The sequence below is a fragment of the Gobius niger genome (genome assembly GCF_951799975.1).
Source record: "Gobius niger genome assembly, chromosome: 10".
Taxonomy (NCBI): Eukaryota; Metazoa; Chordata; class Actinopteri; order Gobiiformes; family Gobiidae; genus Gobius; species Gobius niger.
Window position 1 is genome coordinate 10,075,333 of NC_136861.1, and position 19,013 is coordinate 10,094,345.

The 19,013-nt window shown below is 41.8% G+C and overlaps 2 protein-coding genes across 2 annotated transcripts in view; one reads left to right on the forward strand and one right to left on the reverse strand.

Annotated features, from left to right (window-relative positions):
• Positions 1–16,649, reverse strand: part of hsd3b7 (hydroxy-delta-5-steroid dehydrogenase, 3 beta- and steroid delta-isomerase) — a 32,968-nt gene extending 16,319 nt beyond the window's left edge. The window contains exons 1-2 of the mRNA XM_079564552.1: positions 16,416–16,649; positions 4,990–5,145 (exon numbers count right to left, since the gene is read on the reverse strand). Coding sequence (XP_079420678.1) covers positions 4,990–5,145; positions 16,416–16,578 — 319 coding nt within the window. The 5' untranslated portion in view covers positions 16,579–16,649. The remainder of the gene's footprint in view (positions 1–4,989; positions 5,146–16,415) is intronic.
• LOC306968995 (C-reactive protein-like) overlaps positions 1–19,013 on the forward strand; it is a 289,059-nt gene that overhangs the window by 164,232 nt on the left and 105,814 nt on the right. The gene's annotated exons all lie outside the window — the stretch shown is intronic.

A 19,013-nucleotide genomic window follows, 5' to 3' on the forward strand; every position in this document is an offset into this window, starting at 1 on the left:
TCTTGGCGCGGCCGTGGCATCCTGTAGATTTATCAGAGCAACATGTGGCAGACTTAAGATTCCTGTAATGTTTCAAGGCGTTGTAGCATTTTTCTTATCTCTCGTCATATTATCTGTCATTGGCAGTCGGAGACGAGCTGCCAGAGGTGCACGATCCTGACATGCCTTTGTAATTTTGGGGTAATTGTTCACATACAAAGGGCCAGGTTCAGGCATGTTCAGGAACAAAATGTGGAGGAACGTAGGGAAAAGTCAGGATTTGGACCCTATAGAAGTTTGCAGATGCTGGATACAACACAAGCCCCACATGTAGCTATAAGATCAATGTGGGGAAAAGCTCATTAAATATGCGACAACAACAGGCATTTTCATTCAAATGCTACTGTATGCTACTAGATCCCCACAAAATCCCTCACTTATTCTTTAGGGATTTCATTTTTGATCCAACTTTATCATGAACAGCTCTAAAAACACTGGGCAATAACTAGTACTGCATGTGGCTACTAGAATACGTTTATTAGTTATTAACTTATTGTTAAATATTCCATAGAAAGTTCCGGCTGTTCAGGCAAATATACAACATATACAACATATACAAGCATTGAATAAGCCAAATCAGCATCATTTATTGGTTTATAAAGGGCCACGAGTTCTTTTTCTCTTCCCAGCAACACTGTGTTCCCGTTTCTTACAGAATTCTTTGAAAACGTTGATTTCTAACGCTCAAAATATTCACCATCTGTGTCACACTCGGTCATGTCAACAGTTTGGGATACGGTCTGGGTAGTTTTCCTGACCTTTGACCTGGACCAGCATGCTTTGCGCTCAGTGAGATGCCGAATCCACTTATTGTTTTTAATCTGTTAAAGCGTAAAAAAGTATTGTGGACCAATGCCATGAAAACTAACTGGGTATTAACAACAACTTCACGAAAAGATCTGTATCCTGATTCAAGTGTATCGCAATAGAGATTCCTTCTTACAAGACATATTCCCAATTTTTCTTATAGGTGCACAAAATGGAGGTATTTATTATGTTGAATAGCTCAATTTATGCCTTTTATTGGAGTGGTCAGAGTGCATGTCGTGATATATTCTGAACAAAGACAATGGTTAGACAAATATATTCAAGTAACACAATACAGGTGCCTCGATACGATACGCGTACTGACATGTACTGACATGTGCCAATACGATATACTGAGCACTAGGGCAGACTTTTGTCAAAATACGATATGTATCACGATACACAGGGGCCAATATATTGCAATACAGTTATTAAGTGATATATTAAGTTATTTACCTTAAGAAAATATATTTTTTAATAATTTTGACCCAGACCTGCTCTAGTGACAGCTCTCAGTTATTCAAAAAATGTAGTAAATGAATCAATAAATCAAGCTGGTAAAAGGTGAAGAGACTACTGGTATAGAAAAAGTGAGGAATAATGCTGCAAAGGTACAGAATAAACATGCAGGTGCCAGTGTTGTAATTTACCAAGAACTGTTAAAAGGTCCTACATCAGGCAAAATTGACGGTTTGGAGCTTTTAACCATGTTGTAATCCTATTTCCTTAACAGAAACACCCACAGAGTGTTTTTTGGCTTCATTCACGCAGTTCTCGGCAATCCTCCTGAATCCCGCTCTCTGAGCAGCTGCTTCGCCCTCTCCCGGAAAACGACTGATTTGAAACAGGAAGTGCCCGACGTCTGTAACGTAATGCCTTATGGCCCGATTTTAATTGATAAAACCACTTTTTCATTACTTTTGTTTTAAGAAAGAAATAAAGAAGGAAAAAAAAAAGGAAGTGCCCGAGGCGTCCGCGCTGCCCCCGCAGGGAAAACAAACGCACACCCCGAGCGTCTGAACAGATGTCATGTTTGCATTGAAAGTTGTGAAGAAGGAGCTCTTTCTAACCTACTCTGGACACCTGTTCTTTTTTCTTACCTAACGATAATGTCACGGAGAAATGCGCGTTTGGCTATGAACTTACGAAAGAAGAGGCCACTTGCCAGAAGTTGGGATTTCTTTCTGGGATTCGGTGACTAGGAATACAGATCCTGTAAGCACTGGTGCCCGCCCAGCCCAGCCCGGTGCTGTCAGTATATTGACAGGAACGACATACACTGCGTTCCAAATTATTATGCAAATTGGATTTTTGTGTCAAAAAGGTAAAAAACAAAACAATAATAATGAAACTCATGGATGGTGTCGTGTCTTGGGGCTCTATGAATCACTGACATTAATCTCAGAGACCTGGGATAATTAGTTTTCAGGTTAAGCCCAGTTAAGGGAAAAACTACTGAAAAAGGGTGTTCCACTTTATTATGCAGATCATCATTTTCAAGCAATATGGGAAAGAAAAAGGGACTTTCTGCTGATTAAAAGCATGGAATAGTTGAATGCCTTGGTCTAGGTATGAAAACCTTCGATATTTCATGAAAGATTAAGTGTAATCATCGTACTGATAAGAGATTTGTGGATTATTCAGAGCACACTCCGTTTTGTGTTGATAAAGGCACAATATGGACGGTTTCTGCCAGACAAACACATCAGATTAAGAGAACAGATGCTACAAAGCAGCATACAGGTATTTGAAGCTGCTGGTGCCTCTGGAGTCCCCCAAACATCAAGGTGTAGGACCCTCCAGAGGCTGCAGTTGTGCATAAACCTTCTATCCGGGCCTCCCCTAAACGGTTAATTGAATGCTGATGAACAGAAACGGCTGCAGTGGCTCAGAAATACATGAGGACTCATTTTCAAACAGTCTTGTTCACTGATGAGCGCCGTGTAGACCTGGATGGTCAAATCAATGGAGTAGTGAATGGTTAGTGAATGACCACAATGTCCCAACAAGGCTGTGACGTCAGTAGGGAGGTGGCGGAGTCATGTTTTGGGCCAGAATCATGGTGAGAGAACTGGTCGGCCCCATTAGGCCCTTTTAGGCTCCCTGAAGGTGTGAAAATGACCTTTGAAAAATATGTGGAGTTTTTGACTGACAACTGTCTTCTATGCTACAAAAAGAAGAGCTGTGCTTTCCCGAACAAAATCCTCTTCATGCATGACAACGCACCATGTCATACTGCAAAGAATACCTCTGCATCACTGGCTGCTATGGGCAAAAAAGGAGAGAAACTCATGATGTGGACCCCCTCCTCCCGTGACCTCAACCCTATTGAGAACATTTGGAGCCTCAACAAAAAAAACTTCTATGAGGGTGTGAGGCAGTTTTCATCCAAACGGCAGCTCTGGGAGGCTATTCTAACATCCTGCAAACAAATCCAAGCAGAAACTGTCCAAAAACTTACAATTTTAATGGATTTAAGAATTTTAAAGCTGCTATCACACAAGGGCTCCTATGTTAAAATATAACTTGACCTGTTAATATTTTTTTGATTGAAATAGCTTTTGATTTCAGTAAGTATGACCTCCTAATGCTACAAATACAACAAATGACCATTTTCAGTTAAATACAAGCTTTAAAATGTATTGAAACGATGAATTGCATAATAATTTGGAACAGTGGATTTTGAGGTTTTTACTATATTTATTTTTGAAAAAAATACTGTTATCACTAGGAAATTTTTTCCACCACATTTAAATGATCCTCTACCAGTTAAAGACTTGAAAATTATGCTGACTCTCATTTGAGTTGACAATTTAGAAAATCAGAGAAAAATGTCATTTGCGTAATAATTTGGAACGCAGTGTATGTCAGAATGTGAGGGGCGCTTGTTCTCCTTTTAAGGAGACAAATTATGCTTTTAAAATACTTCCAGGCACTACTGCATAGATAAGTTTGATCTAGAGTCAACAGTGTAGAACAAATTCATAATAAGCTGCCTATTTTTAGCAAGATGACTGAGTAAAACAATCATGTGTGAATGAAACAAACCACTCCTCCATGTTTATTTTTGATGAGGACACATCAGCTCCAGCTTAAAAATCTCAGTCAGTCATTTTAAAAGCGTTGCATGACTGAACTGGTAAACGGCGTCAGTGATTCATGCTGGTTGAGTTGGTGCTTATAAAAAGAATAAGCACCCAACTGTGCGTTAAAAACCACACACATAACCTGATCTGAGTCAAATCCCTGCTTATGTCACTAAGCTCCACCTAGAACTCAAACAGATACTGCTTTTATATAAATTGTGTTTATGATACGCAACAATCACAAAAACGCCCCCATCATATTTATAAAAAAGAACATTATTTACACTAACTTTAAAGTCTGTTTTTCACTTTTTTTTCAACCATGTGATAGCGATGCGTTTCCCTTCCCAGAACGGAAGTAGTATTTGCTTCCTTCACAGTTTCAAGTTTCCAGTACTAATCCTCTTCACTTTGGTTGTTTCTTCTTCTACTGCTGAAGCTCTGAATACTTTTTTCCTGCAGAGGGCGCTTCAGGCCAATTCAAAATCTATTTTAACGGAAAATATTGACTCTGACGCGCCCGAAAAGAGTGTTTTTAAGCCTCAATTATGCATGATATGTCCAGTTTCAGCTGCATTAAACAGTTACTCACCATATGACGATCTCACCAAATGGGCCGACAATTTTAGAAGCAAATGAGTAACAAAAAATTGCAAAGAGAGAGGGATAATGCAGTCGAGAAAGAGAATTATTCATGTTGTGGGTTAAGATACAGTTCTAACTAAGCCCAATTACCAGTCTCCCAGTAGGATTTACGTCCCCCATAAACTCAAGCTGGCCTTGTTTAAAGCAGGGACAGGAACCGGGGGGGGTGTAGCTACGCGGTTGGGTGGTGGTTGGGAGGCAGACAGTGTGGTGCAGGGTGTGGACTTCCTTTGCTTTAGTGCATTTTTCCGCTGTAAAACTGTGAAAAAACGCTTATTCCTGCTCACTGTCACCACCTCCGCCACATCAAGGCCCCACAGGGACTCTCCAGGGAAACTTTAAAAAGACCTTCGAACTCAATGCCACAATCCCACCCAACGTGCAACGATGTGAACTCTGTCCTGAGACTTACCTTTGACGTTGACGCTGTAGATGACAGACTCGGGGACCTTGTGCCACACGTCCACCAGGCTGGCTGCATGGATGAACACGTCCACGCCCCGGGACGCCTCCAGGACACAGCTGTAGTCCGTGATGTCGCCCTGGATCACCACCACCTTGGTGTGCTCTGGGACAAAGAAAAAATACTTAATATAATAAGCCAAATCAGCATTGTCAGTACGTATGCGTTCTGGTCAAAGTTCACACCTACCCATGATGTCAACAAAGCCCATTAAAACCAGACTATCATAGAACAACCAGCTATTTAATGACTATTACGTCGCTTAAAGCAGTACTCATTTTCTTGGAGAGTAAATACTGCGCTGACAGAAAAGGCGAAGGGAGAGAGGGATATTATACATCCAATTATACAATGGAGATCATTTTATTCACTCAAACTTGGCTGTAAATACTGTTTAAGTGGCGCTAGCCCGCAGTTAGCTTTGCCCGTCAGCCTGTTAGCTTCTTCTTCGTGATTCTATTAGTGTGTATTGGTGGCTCCGGTCCGGTGGCAGCCAAGTTGCAAACACGGTTTTCTGGCCAGAGACACCAGGGGGAGATGAAAGACCCTCCAATCATCCCATAAACACTTGTATTACCCCCACAGGAACTACGGGAAGGATTTATTAAGGTAAACACGTTACATAGTGCTGCTTTAAAGTTGTTTTACAGCGATATGCCAGGTTCGCGTTCATTCTCCATTGCAGTGAGACTGTCCACGTGGCTTAATCAGTCCATTGGAAGAGTTTTGCTCTATTCACGAGTGCAATAAAGGAACCTCACAGCATTGTATATGGAGCCACCATACGTACTCATCACATTTCCTACTGTAAGAAAAGATCCAGAATGTCGTGACTAGTAATGCGATTTGTAACCGATACGTCGATTTACTTAATACAAAAACTGTTTCTTATTTATTGGTTTATAAAGGACCACAAGTTATTTTTCTCTTCTCAGTAACACTGTGTTCCCGTTTCTTACAGAATTCCTTTAAAACATCGATTTTTAACACAAAATATCCAATATCTGTGTCACACTCGGTCATGTTAACAGTTTGGGATACGGTCTGGGTAGGCCGGACCTTTAACCTGGACCAGCATGCTTTGCGCTCGGTGAGATGCCGAATCCACTTATATAGGGTCACTCAATGTCAAGTCAACAGTATTTTTGGATTTACTTCAAACTCTGCATGATTGTTTTTGATAACCCCAACAGTGAGTGTACAAAGGTTGGAGTTGATGTCTTTGTGGTTTCTGAAATAATAAAGAAAAAAGTGGATGTCAAGCCAGAATCAACATTTTTAAGTTAACAAGCTCTAAGTATTTTGTCTAAAACTGATTAAAAAAAAATCTCAGGGGTTGTACATATTGTGGAGTACTGTTAGTATGTGTAATGCAGAAGATTCATTCAATATTGTATAATCGTACAATTTCCATAAATGGAAAATTACTAGGGCTCGACCGATATGGATTTTTGGTGTCCGATACCGATCCCGATATGATGGGGGTTGGCATGGCCGATAGCCGATATATAAGCCTGGTGGTTCCCAGAGTCAATAATAAACACGGTGAGGAACAGTCTTCATGAGGATGTGAGACAGGCCTACTGTAATTGATGTTTTTATTGATTCTACTTGTTTTCTTGTGTTTATGCAACTGTGAAGCACTTTGAATTGTCTTGTGTATGAATTGTGCTCTACAAATAAACTTGCCTTGCCTTGCCTAGGCCAATATTTTAAGTAGTTTAAGTAGGCTATTTGTATGTAAAATAGGCTACAATTAAACTTTTATTATTATAGTAAAGGTTTCAATCATAGAATTATATAGAAATATTTGTCGACCGATGTGGGTTTTCTGAGACTGATGCCGATAATCAGGGATTCTGATTGGCTGATGCCGATATGCACCACTGATATTTTGGGCCAAATTTTAGAAATGTCTCGTCTATAATCCTGTGTATGAAGCTTCTAAATGTGTCAGTGTTGAAGTGTGCCAGCAGGGGGCGCTAATTATTCATGCATAGTAGGTACTTCAGAGGGACCTCGTTTTGAAAGACCAAAATCTGTCGATTTCAAAACAAAAAACGGTAAATCTCTATCTCTTATGGTTCCGAAATTATACGCAAGAGTTTATAACATAAACAATTTAAAATAGGTGCACAAAGGAAGTTGTGGGAGGGCTCATTTTCTGACTGAGCTGACTGAAAACGAGAAGTCTCAATCAGTCTAAAAATTACATTCATACTATAATTGAAACCGTCATAACTTAATTACGGACAAGACATAACATTACAAAAATGTATACTTTTTTATTTTTTAGACACTAAATTTACATAATGTGATCTCAAGTCAACTTTCCAAGCTTAAATTGCCATAGTATGACACGTCTACCCCAAAAAACGACTGCCACTGGAAGGAGAAATTCTTCCTCTGTAAATGTAGAGTTAAATGTAAATATCGTCATTGGTTTGGCAAAGATGGAGTTTCGGATGTTGAGTGTTCAATGTGTGGCCATAACCGCCCTCACTTGAACCTTCTTCCTTGATCCGCCCAGTCAGCCACCAAACAAACAAGTCAACCCCTTCACTAAGCAATCACGGACCACATCATCCATTTCTCATTAATGTCAAAGCAGGGCGAGTTTGCTTAGTTAGAGCACAATCTGTACATAGTAATCAAATGACAAACTGCTCCAACCAAAACTATTGCAAATCACCAGTACCAGAGATTCCAGATTCTTTAAACAGTTGCTACATCACAACATGCCCAACAGTAACCCTGTGCAAGAAATAATTGATCATCAGTCAGCTGTATAAAGAATCCACTGCGTCACCCGTGAACAATTCGCCCACAGCCACTTGGTATCGCAGTCGAAAAGAAGAGGCGTGAGACCGGTAAAGCTAAGTTACATCACAGCAAGTCTGTCACCAGCAAGTTATTTAGAGCTAATCTCTTTATGAAACAGCAATAATGCTACAAGCTAAAACCAAGTCAAGGCCAAGGACACCTGTTATCTCTCCCGCCTCAGGGAGCTCTCAGGGCTAATCGCGTGAGTTCCAAAGTTGCTTTCTGAAGCCGTCTTTGCTTATCAGCACTTTGACTGGAGAGCAAGCATTCCTGTCTCAAGGAGGTTCCAGTGTGGACCTCTCAACGGCCTGGAAAAATGCACAGAAGGCTAGGAACGGAAGGAACACAAGCTTTGAATCAACATCGCAATTTGGACGGTTGCAAAATCTCAGAAGCTGCAGTATGCAAGTTAAGCAAATAAAGTGTGCCGTCTCCATGGGGTTTTAAAACTAGCTGGGTTCAATTAATTTAGGTTTAAAAGGGTGTGATTGTTAGGTTAGAAGTTCATACTCTCATACTCTATGGTGTTGTTTCAATAAGCTTCTGCAATGTCAAAAGATCCAATGTTGAATTGAGCCTGATGAATCCTGGCATTGTCACGTTGGTGTTGGCCTGGTTTTACCAGACTCTCGTACTCATTGCATTTTCTACAAGGGTCTGGCCCTTCACAATGGAGCTCCGTTATCAGGTGGGAGGGGTGAACTCCTTTGAAACGATTGATTTTCACTAGCGTTTGGTCGTGACGTATGTAATGCGCCCGAGTGAGTGAAGCATCTATCATAACTCTATCACAACTCTATCACAACTCTATCACAACTCTATCATAGCTCTATCATAACTCTATCATAACTCTATCATAACTCTATCATAACTCTATCATAGCTCTATCACAGCTCTATCACAACTCTATCATAGCACTATCATAGCACTATCATAACTCTATCATAACTCTATCATAACTCTATCATATCTCTATCATAGCTCTATCACAGCTCTATCACAACTCTATCATAGCACTATCATAGCACTATCATAACTCTATCATAACTCTATCATAACTCTATCATAACTCTATCATAACTCTATCATAACTCTATCATAACTCTTGGGGACATTCCTTGCACATTCCAAGGGAGCCGAGCCAGAACGGATTGAAGAGCTCCCATTACTTTTGTATCCGCCGCCATTGCCAAACTACAACCAGCAAATGTGGTGCTTGACGTCACCTACAACCCCCGCCTCCCCCGCTCGCTGAATGGTAGGTAGAAATTCTACCGATGTAACGCAGCCACTGAGATCAGACCCAGACGTACATATAGGGAAATTCTAATCGACCGGAGTTTACGGATGGCTAAGGCCAGGCTACGTTGGTATAGTCTGTTAGCCTCCAGTGTCTTTAAACTGGATCAACTCAAAGGTCTACGAGGAAAATGAATAGGGATTTCTGGAACCTGAGCAGGTTCCACGGAGAGAGACTTTTGGGCTTCACAAAATCACCTTCATTTGCTCAACGTGCCCTGCTGTCCCTTGGTTCTCTGATAGAGCAGGTTGATAACTAAACAGTGATGGACTTTGAACACTGCTCAGATAAAACAGACAGAACACAAAGTCCTCCTGTGTTACTGCAGGCTCTCTCCTCTTGCTCCCACCGCCCAAACCGCGACGTCCGGTAACTCTATATGACCCACAGTGAATGGATCCCAGAGTGAATGGGTGTCTTTGTTGGCCCCTTTCCCCCCGCCTAAGGCCCAAAGTCAGACAGAACCTAAACACCCATTGTTCTCGATTCAGTTCCATGTTAGTCCTGCTTTCTCTGAAGAAAAAATACAACGCCTACAGCAGGCATTTTTGATGGTCAAATGACGTGTTCTGTTTAATATTTCAAATAAAACACCCTTTTTTCAGCGATTATCCATGAAATTTGGCATCCACAAAAAACATATTCATTCACATTCAGTCAGCCTTTTTGTCAAGAGCTCAAATGACATGGTTCCGCCTGATGCTGTCACAAGGTGTCGCGCTAGTCCGGACCATTTCTTTCCGTTTTGATCAATCCAGCTCTGAAAATGCCTCTGCTGCTCATCATTTCTGCACAATGGCATTGTTTTTTTATTGCGGCCAGTTTACGCATACACTTGTAAACCAGGAGATTACTGGTTCCAATTCCGCCCAAACACATACATAATTGTGTTCTTGGTACGACATTTCTCCGGTCAGATTAATGTGGCCAGTTGCGACAAAAAGGGCATCCTACTTTTCCGTTTACCTTCCTTAATGAACAAAAACATGCGAAAACATACAGGAACTTTGATTGGCTTTTTTTGTCGCCCTACAGGAGTGCAGCCCAGGTTTCGTGGGCGCGTGAGTCTCGTCTCGGTCTGAAAAACAAAGGTCTGAATGTCGGCCTGCGGGTGAGATGGATCCAGTTACTGCTGAGGTCAGGTTGAAACTGCGTTGGAGGGACCTGCATAATAAACAATGGAAGAGGTGATTCACCGAGGGACCGGGCGGCAGTGCTCCTCCCTCGCTCCATTTTTGACATGAAAATAGAATCAATAGCTGATAACTAATCTATTTTCTGAAAACATTCGTAGTTAAATGTGCTCTCATGCTTTCTTCTGTGTGTGGCCAATCCATGGGTTATTTGAGTCATTCCGCCAAAACGGTGCCTTTTGCGTCCCAAGGATATAAACAGCCACAAGCCGTTTTATGTGTGTCCCTAAGTTTTTGTCATTCCTGTTACCAAACTACAAAAAACTCTCCACATACTGTATTAATAATGGTTCAGTCCAATGACATCACAATCAAGAAGTTGTTACATTCAGAAGAGACTTTCCAAAGATCTAAACCAATCAGTGACTCTCTTTCATAGTTTACTTTATGAACTGCTTGTGAACATTTGGAGAGGCGGGGGCAAATATGTCACGTCATTCCTGTTGCTAATATTTAACGTGTAAATCCAAGTATTTCTAGTAGTTTCTGTTATAAGTTATTTAATCAACATCTACAAGAAATGTTGTTTCAGTGGGTACAGCCTGTGCTTCTGTGCTAGTTAGCATTGGCCTACATTTGCCAAATTAGTCAAATTTGGTCATTCCTGTTACCATTCTGAGGAAGAGAGATAGGAAAAATCCATAAAAAAACAAAAAAAGAGAGACTGAGATGCATTTTTGTGCACCTAAATATATGCCAATTAAAAAAATATCAAGAAAAATCAGTTTTAAAGCTAAAAAGGCACCGATTTGGCAGGAAAATAAGGACTACTGCCATAGTGACACACAATTCAAAGCCAAATATTCTATCACTAGCTGAGACCCGGCCTTTGGCCGGGCCTCGCTAGTCTCCACATTAGATATTCTGAGATTATGAGTGATTACAAAGAAATGTCCAACCCGTCACACAGTTCAGCTGTAGACCAGTGGTTCCCAACCCATTCCAAAAACTGTGGCCACTACAAATGTGTAAAATAATGAATGCTAAAAATAATGTCAAACAAACTGCAATTGGAGTGTTTGATGCACCCGTGCTCCTTTCTTATAAACTACATCGACAATATTTTCGCTAAACTCAGGGAATAGAATTCAAGAGACAGTGGAATAATTATGGATAAATATTAGGGGTTCAGCTCTAACGGTTTAGTTCACGGTGCAGGACCCGTGGTTTGGTGCATCACGGTAGTGTACAATAAAAAAAATAATGATTAGGTTTTGAACTGAAATAGCCTAATGATCGTTGTTAGACAGTATTTATAACCTAACAATGAAATTGGCAATGCGTTCAAAGCTGCTTTAGAATAAAATGTACCTCTGGGCTCACAATACGTGAAAGCAAAATAGAAAACAAATGGTCCAGCAGCAAAGTAAAAAAAAAGAAAAAAAACTACGCAGTGCAGGCCATGCGCTCGTTAAGTAGTAGTTTCATTTTCGCTTTTACGCACACGGAGGATAAATCAGTCGGAGCAGCGCGTGTGATTAGAGGCTCGTGTTTGAGCAGGTTTTGGGCAATGTGTAGCGTGTACTGTTTTGTCGGAGACAAAGCTTAGGAGACGTATATGGGCAGGATTGGATGTTACGCATTTGTCTGCGTCTCTAACATTACGCAGCCCTGGATGTAAAATGAACCACAGCCTCGGTCACTGCAGGAGAGACTTATGCTCCGTCCACACCAAACTCGATTTGGGCGTCAAAAACGCGCGTCACGCCCGTTGTTGGACGCCTGTGCTCATTCAAGTCAGACGCTCGTAACCAAGTGTCAAGACGCTCTCGACGCGCGTCAAGAGCGTCGTCGTGGAGCGCGTTGGGAGCCGTTGTCAGTTATCAGTTATCAACATGGATGACATAGAGAGAGTGGCTTGGCTTTTATTGCTTCATAAAGCCAGACAACGTCGTCTACGGGCTCGTCGGCGCCGTGTCTGGATTCATGAGATCGTCCGAAGGCGTTCTCAGTTTGGCGAGTTTCACCATTTGCTCCAGGAGCTGCGCTCGCACGAGAGTCGCTTTCAACGGTACTTCCGCCGCTTTTAATCCTGGTGTTTAGATAAAGAAGCACTGATGTGTCTTTCTAAAAAAAAAAAAGTCCCAGAGCGGCTGTAGCTCCGGTTCACAAAGAAGCTAAACGTCCGTGACTTGCGACTTGTTGACATCTGTGGGGCCGGCGTAGAATCTGCCCCGGTGGCTTAGCTACAACGTACGTCACTATGGGGAGAAAGCTCCTGATTGGTCGACGCTCGCGAATTTCGCCAAAAAGTTCAACATTTCCCAACTCGAGCGTCGGCCGCGCTCGACGCCCTGGAGGCGCGTCAAACGCTCACCAAGCGCGAAAAACCTCAAAACGCGCCGCGGAGGAGGCGCGTGACGCGCTGCGGGACATCTTGACGCCCCCCGGAGGCGCGTCCTCCATGTATTTTAAATGTAAACCTGACGCTTTGGAGGCGTCAAAACGAGTTTGGTGTGGACGGAGCATTAAACAAAGACACGCAGATGTGTTTTGGAGGATGTAACTGTACCCGTGCGGAGCGTCTGCAGGTTAGCGGTGAGTGACAATGACACACATCGCCCTGGTTGGATGCGCGCGCACACATACACGCGCGCACGCACACACACACACACACGCACACACGCGCGCGCACACACACACATACGCACACACCGCCCTGTTTGGATGCGCGCACACGGACGGCAGCACCAACCACGCACACACTCAGTACTGTCGCCAGGCTTCCTGGTGTTCCCAAACGGTCTCCCATCCCAGTCCTAACCAGGCCCGTCCCTGCTTAGCTTCAAAGTCGGTATGGGAAATAAACATGGCGGAAGGCCAAAAGTGCTTGAATAGGAGAACAGAAAAGGAAAAAAAAACATTATCTGATTGAAACCTGTGAATGGGGATGAAGGGCAGGCCAAAATTATGTGGTGAAATGTGCAAAATTAGGTTTTAACCTGGTTTAGGATCTGCAATTACCAGGTCAAACAAGCACAAGCACAACACTTAATGTCTTCTTTCTCCCTACAAAAGGTGAAGCAAAAAAAAAAGAAAAAAAAGTGGCTTTAGATTTCAGTCACACAAGCTGTTGAGAGTAAATACAACACTAAGCCACTAAATCCATGTTTGTTTGTTTTTAAAGCCGGTCAAACCAAGCACTACCATCAAAGGAAATATTTGGAATTCTATGCAGTGTAATACCAGATCTGAATAACTGACGTCAGTTCCACAGAAGGAAAAGGCATTTCCTATTTCTGAGGAAAAAGAAATATTGGATCAACAGGTGCTACAAGCGTCACAGCTCTTACTCACTGAACTTTATATCAGAAGTGACGAAGTATTTCAGATTAAGTGTCAGGTAAATTAAAACAAGCTACTTGGTTGTTTCAGCTCAAATAAATGATACAAAGTTAAAATAAATGGTCTTTTATGGGCTATTTTGGCTCGGTTTTCTGGTTCTAGATGACCAATATTTTAGAATATCGAAAGAATATCGTTCAGGTATCGGTATCGAAAACTAAGTATCATTAACCTCTTAATCCTCACCTGTACAGGGAACAAGAAAGTAATTGCACATGTTCGTACAGGTAATGACACATTACAGGTTTCATTTCTTAATCCACACCTGAACTGAGCACATTTTCTCGAGTTTGGCTTTACCCAAACCTAAAAGCTTGAAAAAGAAGCATAAAAATGACACAAAAAGTGACACAAAAATGTGAAGGAAAAAAAAACACAACAACAAAACAAAGAAAAAACAACAAAAACATGATGAAAAAATAGACGATGTAGTTCTTAGCTTCCAAATGAGCAATGAGGAATTATACACAGTTGCTCTCCAGTTTAGAAGCTTTTAGATTCGGGTAAAGCCAAACCTGAGGAAATGCGCTCAGTTGAGGTGGGGGATAAGAGGTTAAAGCATCGGCATAGAAAAAACAGCATCCAGCTCTGATTATAAGAACGTAAATAATACCACGCCCTGAAAACAGAAGTGTCTTCTTTAATTTATGAAATGTACCACAAATTCAGAGCTACATAGTGAAACCCGTTTAAGCGGATGCATTTAGCTGAGGTTTACACCTTTACTGAAGCATAGACCCTTTATGCCAGTTCTGACTCACACCAAACCGTTAAGGAGGTCATAATCATAAAGAACGTTAAACTTGCAGTAAAAAGTCCTGCCATTGGAACTGTGGGCCAGAGTTTGGAGACCTATGATTTAATACGAATGAAATGATAAATATTTGCTGAACCTTCTTTTAATAAAGAACGGCGCGTGACCCCAATTACAGCACATGCAGGAGCTTGCCAGCAACATGTCAGGAAAATGGCCTGAGCAAATTGCATCCGTTCAAAGAGCAACGATATCTGTCAAGGTCAATTATTTCAACTGATAAGCAGCAGCAAGACTGACGTGCAGCCGACAAAACAAGACTGGTGCTTCAATACTTGGCATTCTAAACCTCTTAAAACATGCCAGGAGCAGGTTGTCCCTCAGCCAGATCATTAACCACGGGATACTGGCTAAAATGTGGAGAAAGTACCCGCCCCAAATGCAGCGGGAAATCATGAACGATTCTGCATTAACATTAATTAAACATTTACTAAAGCTCAAGGCAAAAGGAAAACGCATGTATTTATGTAATGTATTTAATCTATGCCAGTCGTTCTCAAAGTAAACCAAATAGGGCTGGGACAAAATATCGGATCGGACTTGGATCGCAATACTTTCAATACTTGTGGAGGCATTTCCTTTCACACATTTAAAGGGAACAGGCCACCGTTTTTCCATATTGAGATATGTTCTTGCCTGAGCTTAGACGAGTTGATACGTACCTGTCTGGTCTTTGTGCGTGCTTTCAGTCACACAAAATGACCAAAGATGTTGTTAGCATTTGGCCTCTCCCAGTGTATTCCTATGGCTCAAAACGGGGGTGAAGTTGGAAACGACCACACTCTTCCAAAGGCACGCACAAAGACCAGACAGGTACGCATCAACTTGTCTAAGCTCAGGTAAGAACATATCTCAGTATGGAAGAACTGTGTGCCGCGGCCCTCAGTCACGCAAAACGACCAAAGATGTTGCTAGCATTTGGCCTCTCCCAACATATTCCTATAGCTCCAAACGGGTTGAAGCAAGAAGCAACCAAGCTCTTCCACGGGCACAAAGACCAGGCAGGTACGCATCAACTCGTCTAAGCTCAGGTAAGAACATATCACAGTATGGAAAAACGGTGGCCTATTCCTTTAAGGCAAACATATCACTTGTTATAATTACTTACTGTATCGCAATAGGATCGGCCCCTGAGTATCGTGATATGTATCGGATCGAGACAAAAGTGGATCGTCCCAGCCCTAATGCCTAAGCTGCTTGGCTAAACCTGGGCTGAAATGGATCCAACGTAGATCCACATTAGACTGATTATGTCTAAACTGGGTATAAACGATGCCTAAACCAGACAAACGTCCAACTCTGTTGCTAAAGCATAAATCAACCATCTCGCATGTAAAAAATCTTAAACCCGGATGGCCTAAAATAACACCTCAAGAAGCCACATAACCACAGGCCTATGCACTGACAACACCAAAACTGTCTATGCCTCTGTAAAAAGCACATAATCAACTTTCTGCACCTGCAACAAGTGGGATAGAAATGAATTAATAGAATGGGGGAAAGGAAAACCTGGTAAGATGCGCACATTTTACAGCTATAGAATATTCAGATATACTAATTATGCATTTGTAAAACCTTGCTTTTTGTTTAGGAGATAGAGTAAGGCAGGGAAACATTGTTGAACTATTCCAGAAAGGGACAAAAAACTAATTACTCACACTCAAGGTTGATTTAATAAGTAGCTCATGACAACCTACACAACGCTGCCATTATATCGTGCAGAGCTACGTATGCAGTTCCCTTTAACTCACGTGTTTGCAACATACATTTTTCCGTGACGTGCAGGGCAGAGCGTGCATACAGCGAGGAGCAGAGTTTTCTTCCTTTTTTTTTTTTTTACACTGCGAGCTAATCCCCCCCAAAACAGAGAAACATCCTGTCCTGAGAGATCCGCACTCACCTGTGCTCTGCTCTTCCATACTGTGGTCCGTGTGCTTGTCGAAGACCCTGATCTCCGCAAGTTTCTCCCGCTCCTGCTCCAGTAAAACCCGCAGCAGGTGTTTGCCCAGGAAGCCGCAGCCCCCGGTGACGAGGTAGACGAGCCCCGGCTGCTCTCCGGTCATCGTTACGGGACTTCAGCGAAAAACGGACTGGAGCCATCGGCGGTTCTGCTCGGTTTTAAACGAGTGGGCGGGACCAAGAGGGCGTTTGCTACATTACTAGTCCTGCGTATGGTCCCTCTTGCGTCGTGCGTACATTGCATTGGCACGTGCATTCCAAAACACCGAAAGTAAACAGACACAGGCGACCTCTCCTTCATGTGTGCCCGCGCAGACCGTAAAATCTGAGGTTAGGCCCGCCGTTGATATCCCGAAGCTGCTCCCGTCACCTAGCAACCGCGTCACGACGTAAAACCTCGAACTCCCACCCAAACCAAGCACGTTTTCGCGAGTTTGATTTTCTCTAAAAGTGTCTTGAAAGGGTCATTCCGCCAAAACGATGCCTTTTGCGTCCCAAGAAAATACACAGCCACAAAATGGCACACAATCACAACCATTTGTTGAAAGATTGTTACATAACATTATTTAGATATTTTTTTGTAAAATTTAATAGTTTTGAAACAACTTCAACAATGTTATTAGGAAAAAAAAGAGAATCCAAAAATGTAATTTTCATAAAATGTGTTTTTGGCCTGTCCCCGACTGTGATCTTTAATAAGGTATAAAATGAGTAAATTGTTGCTAGAACTACAAAAGAATCACTTAATCACATTGCGGGGCAAATGACCGGCCTCCAAACTTTTTGTATTTGAACTTGGGAGTGACCAGGGAGGTGTGTTCAGAGGAGCGCAGAGTTCTGGCTGGTTCGTAGACCGTTACTAATTCGTTACTAATTTCTATGAAATGTTAGCAGTTTTTTTTTGTGTCCGTAGGTTTTTGACATTCCTGTTGCCAAACTACAAAAAACAATAACATCACAATAAAGAAGTTGTTGAGACTTTCCCACGATCTAAACCAATCAGTGACTCTCTCTCTTCTGTATTTTACTCTATGACCTGTTTGTGGACATTTGGAGAGGGGGGGGGGGGGGGGGGGGGGGGGCAAATAAGTCACGTCATTCCTGTTGCTAATATTTAATGTGTAAATCCACGTATGTTTCTATTCTAACTTATTTAATCAATATCTACTGTGCTAGTTAGCATTAGCATTTGGCAAATTCATTCCTGTTACAGTCACTCCTGTTACCGTTCTGAGGAAGAGAGAAAGGAAAAATCCATTCAAAAAATTAAAAAGAGAGACCGAGATGGCCCCCATTTGTGTACACCTGAACATACACCAATAATACCAAGAAAAATCGTTAAAAACGGCTGAAAAAGGAACCTATTTGCCGGAATGACTCTGGAAATAGGCGGCAAAACAGCAATAAAAATGAAAAAGCAACAAAAACGAAACAAAAATGTTACAAAAACACAACACAATGTGACAAAAAAGGGACAAAAATGCGACAAAATGGAAAAATACAAGAAAAAGTGACGACAAGTGAAAAGTGACGTCTTTTTAGATTTTGGTAAAGCTGAACTGGAGCAAATGTGTTCGGTTCAGGTGGGGGTTAAAGTGCATATGACACAATGACACAATTATTGTACCCAGCTTTCTTTAGTTTGACTATTTTTGTGATGTTTATAGTTTCACTTCCTTGACACCGACAGGAAGTGACAAAGGTGAAGGCAAACAATTTTAATGGAAAAGGCCACACTTTTTCCATACTGAGATATGTTCTTACCTGACGAGTTGATGCGTACCTGTCTGGTCTTTGTGTGTGCGCTCAGTCACAAAGACCAGACAGGTACGCATCAACTCGTCTAAGCTCAGGTAAGAACATATCTCAGTATGGAAAAAGTGTGGCCTGTTTCTTTAAACTGTTGCCGTTCCGACCATGTTAAGTCAATGGGAAAATGTCAATGCTCCAACAGCCATACCATCATTAAGAAATGTATTTAGTAAAGATAAAACTCTTTCGTAACTTTATTCATATTACCGGGCGTACTTTGATGTCTACACCTTCCGCAAAGGGATTTCCTGTTGACTGAAGATTGATCCTGTTTAGTCTGACTCAGTGACTCAGAGACAGCGGAAAACAACAAGTCATGTCAGTTCTTTTGTGGCCTATGATGAGAACCAGCATTGTTTATTGTACACCTGTGGTTAGCATTAATTGTAGTTCTACAACAGTTAAGTGGCAATGTAACAAAGAAAAGTAAAAACAAACAAACATGAGGTTCCGTGTCTATTGTAACTGATCATTAGGAGGATATCACGCGGATGTTTTTTGTTTTGAGCTTTTGCTATTTAGCAGAGGTGGGTGGAGTAGCCAAATATTTACTCAGGTAACAGTAAAGTTACTCGGGTTCATACAGGCAAAAGCAGGTCAAATGTAAAGCTTTTAATGCAATCTTTAATGCCCAAACACTATATTTCACTGCCACAAATGGAGAAAGAGGAAAGAGAATTGGACGAAACAGGCAAAAAAAGGCTTAAATTTCAGCCAAAACTGCAGC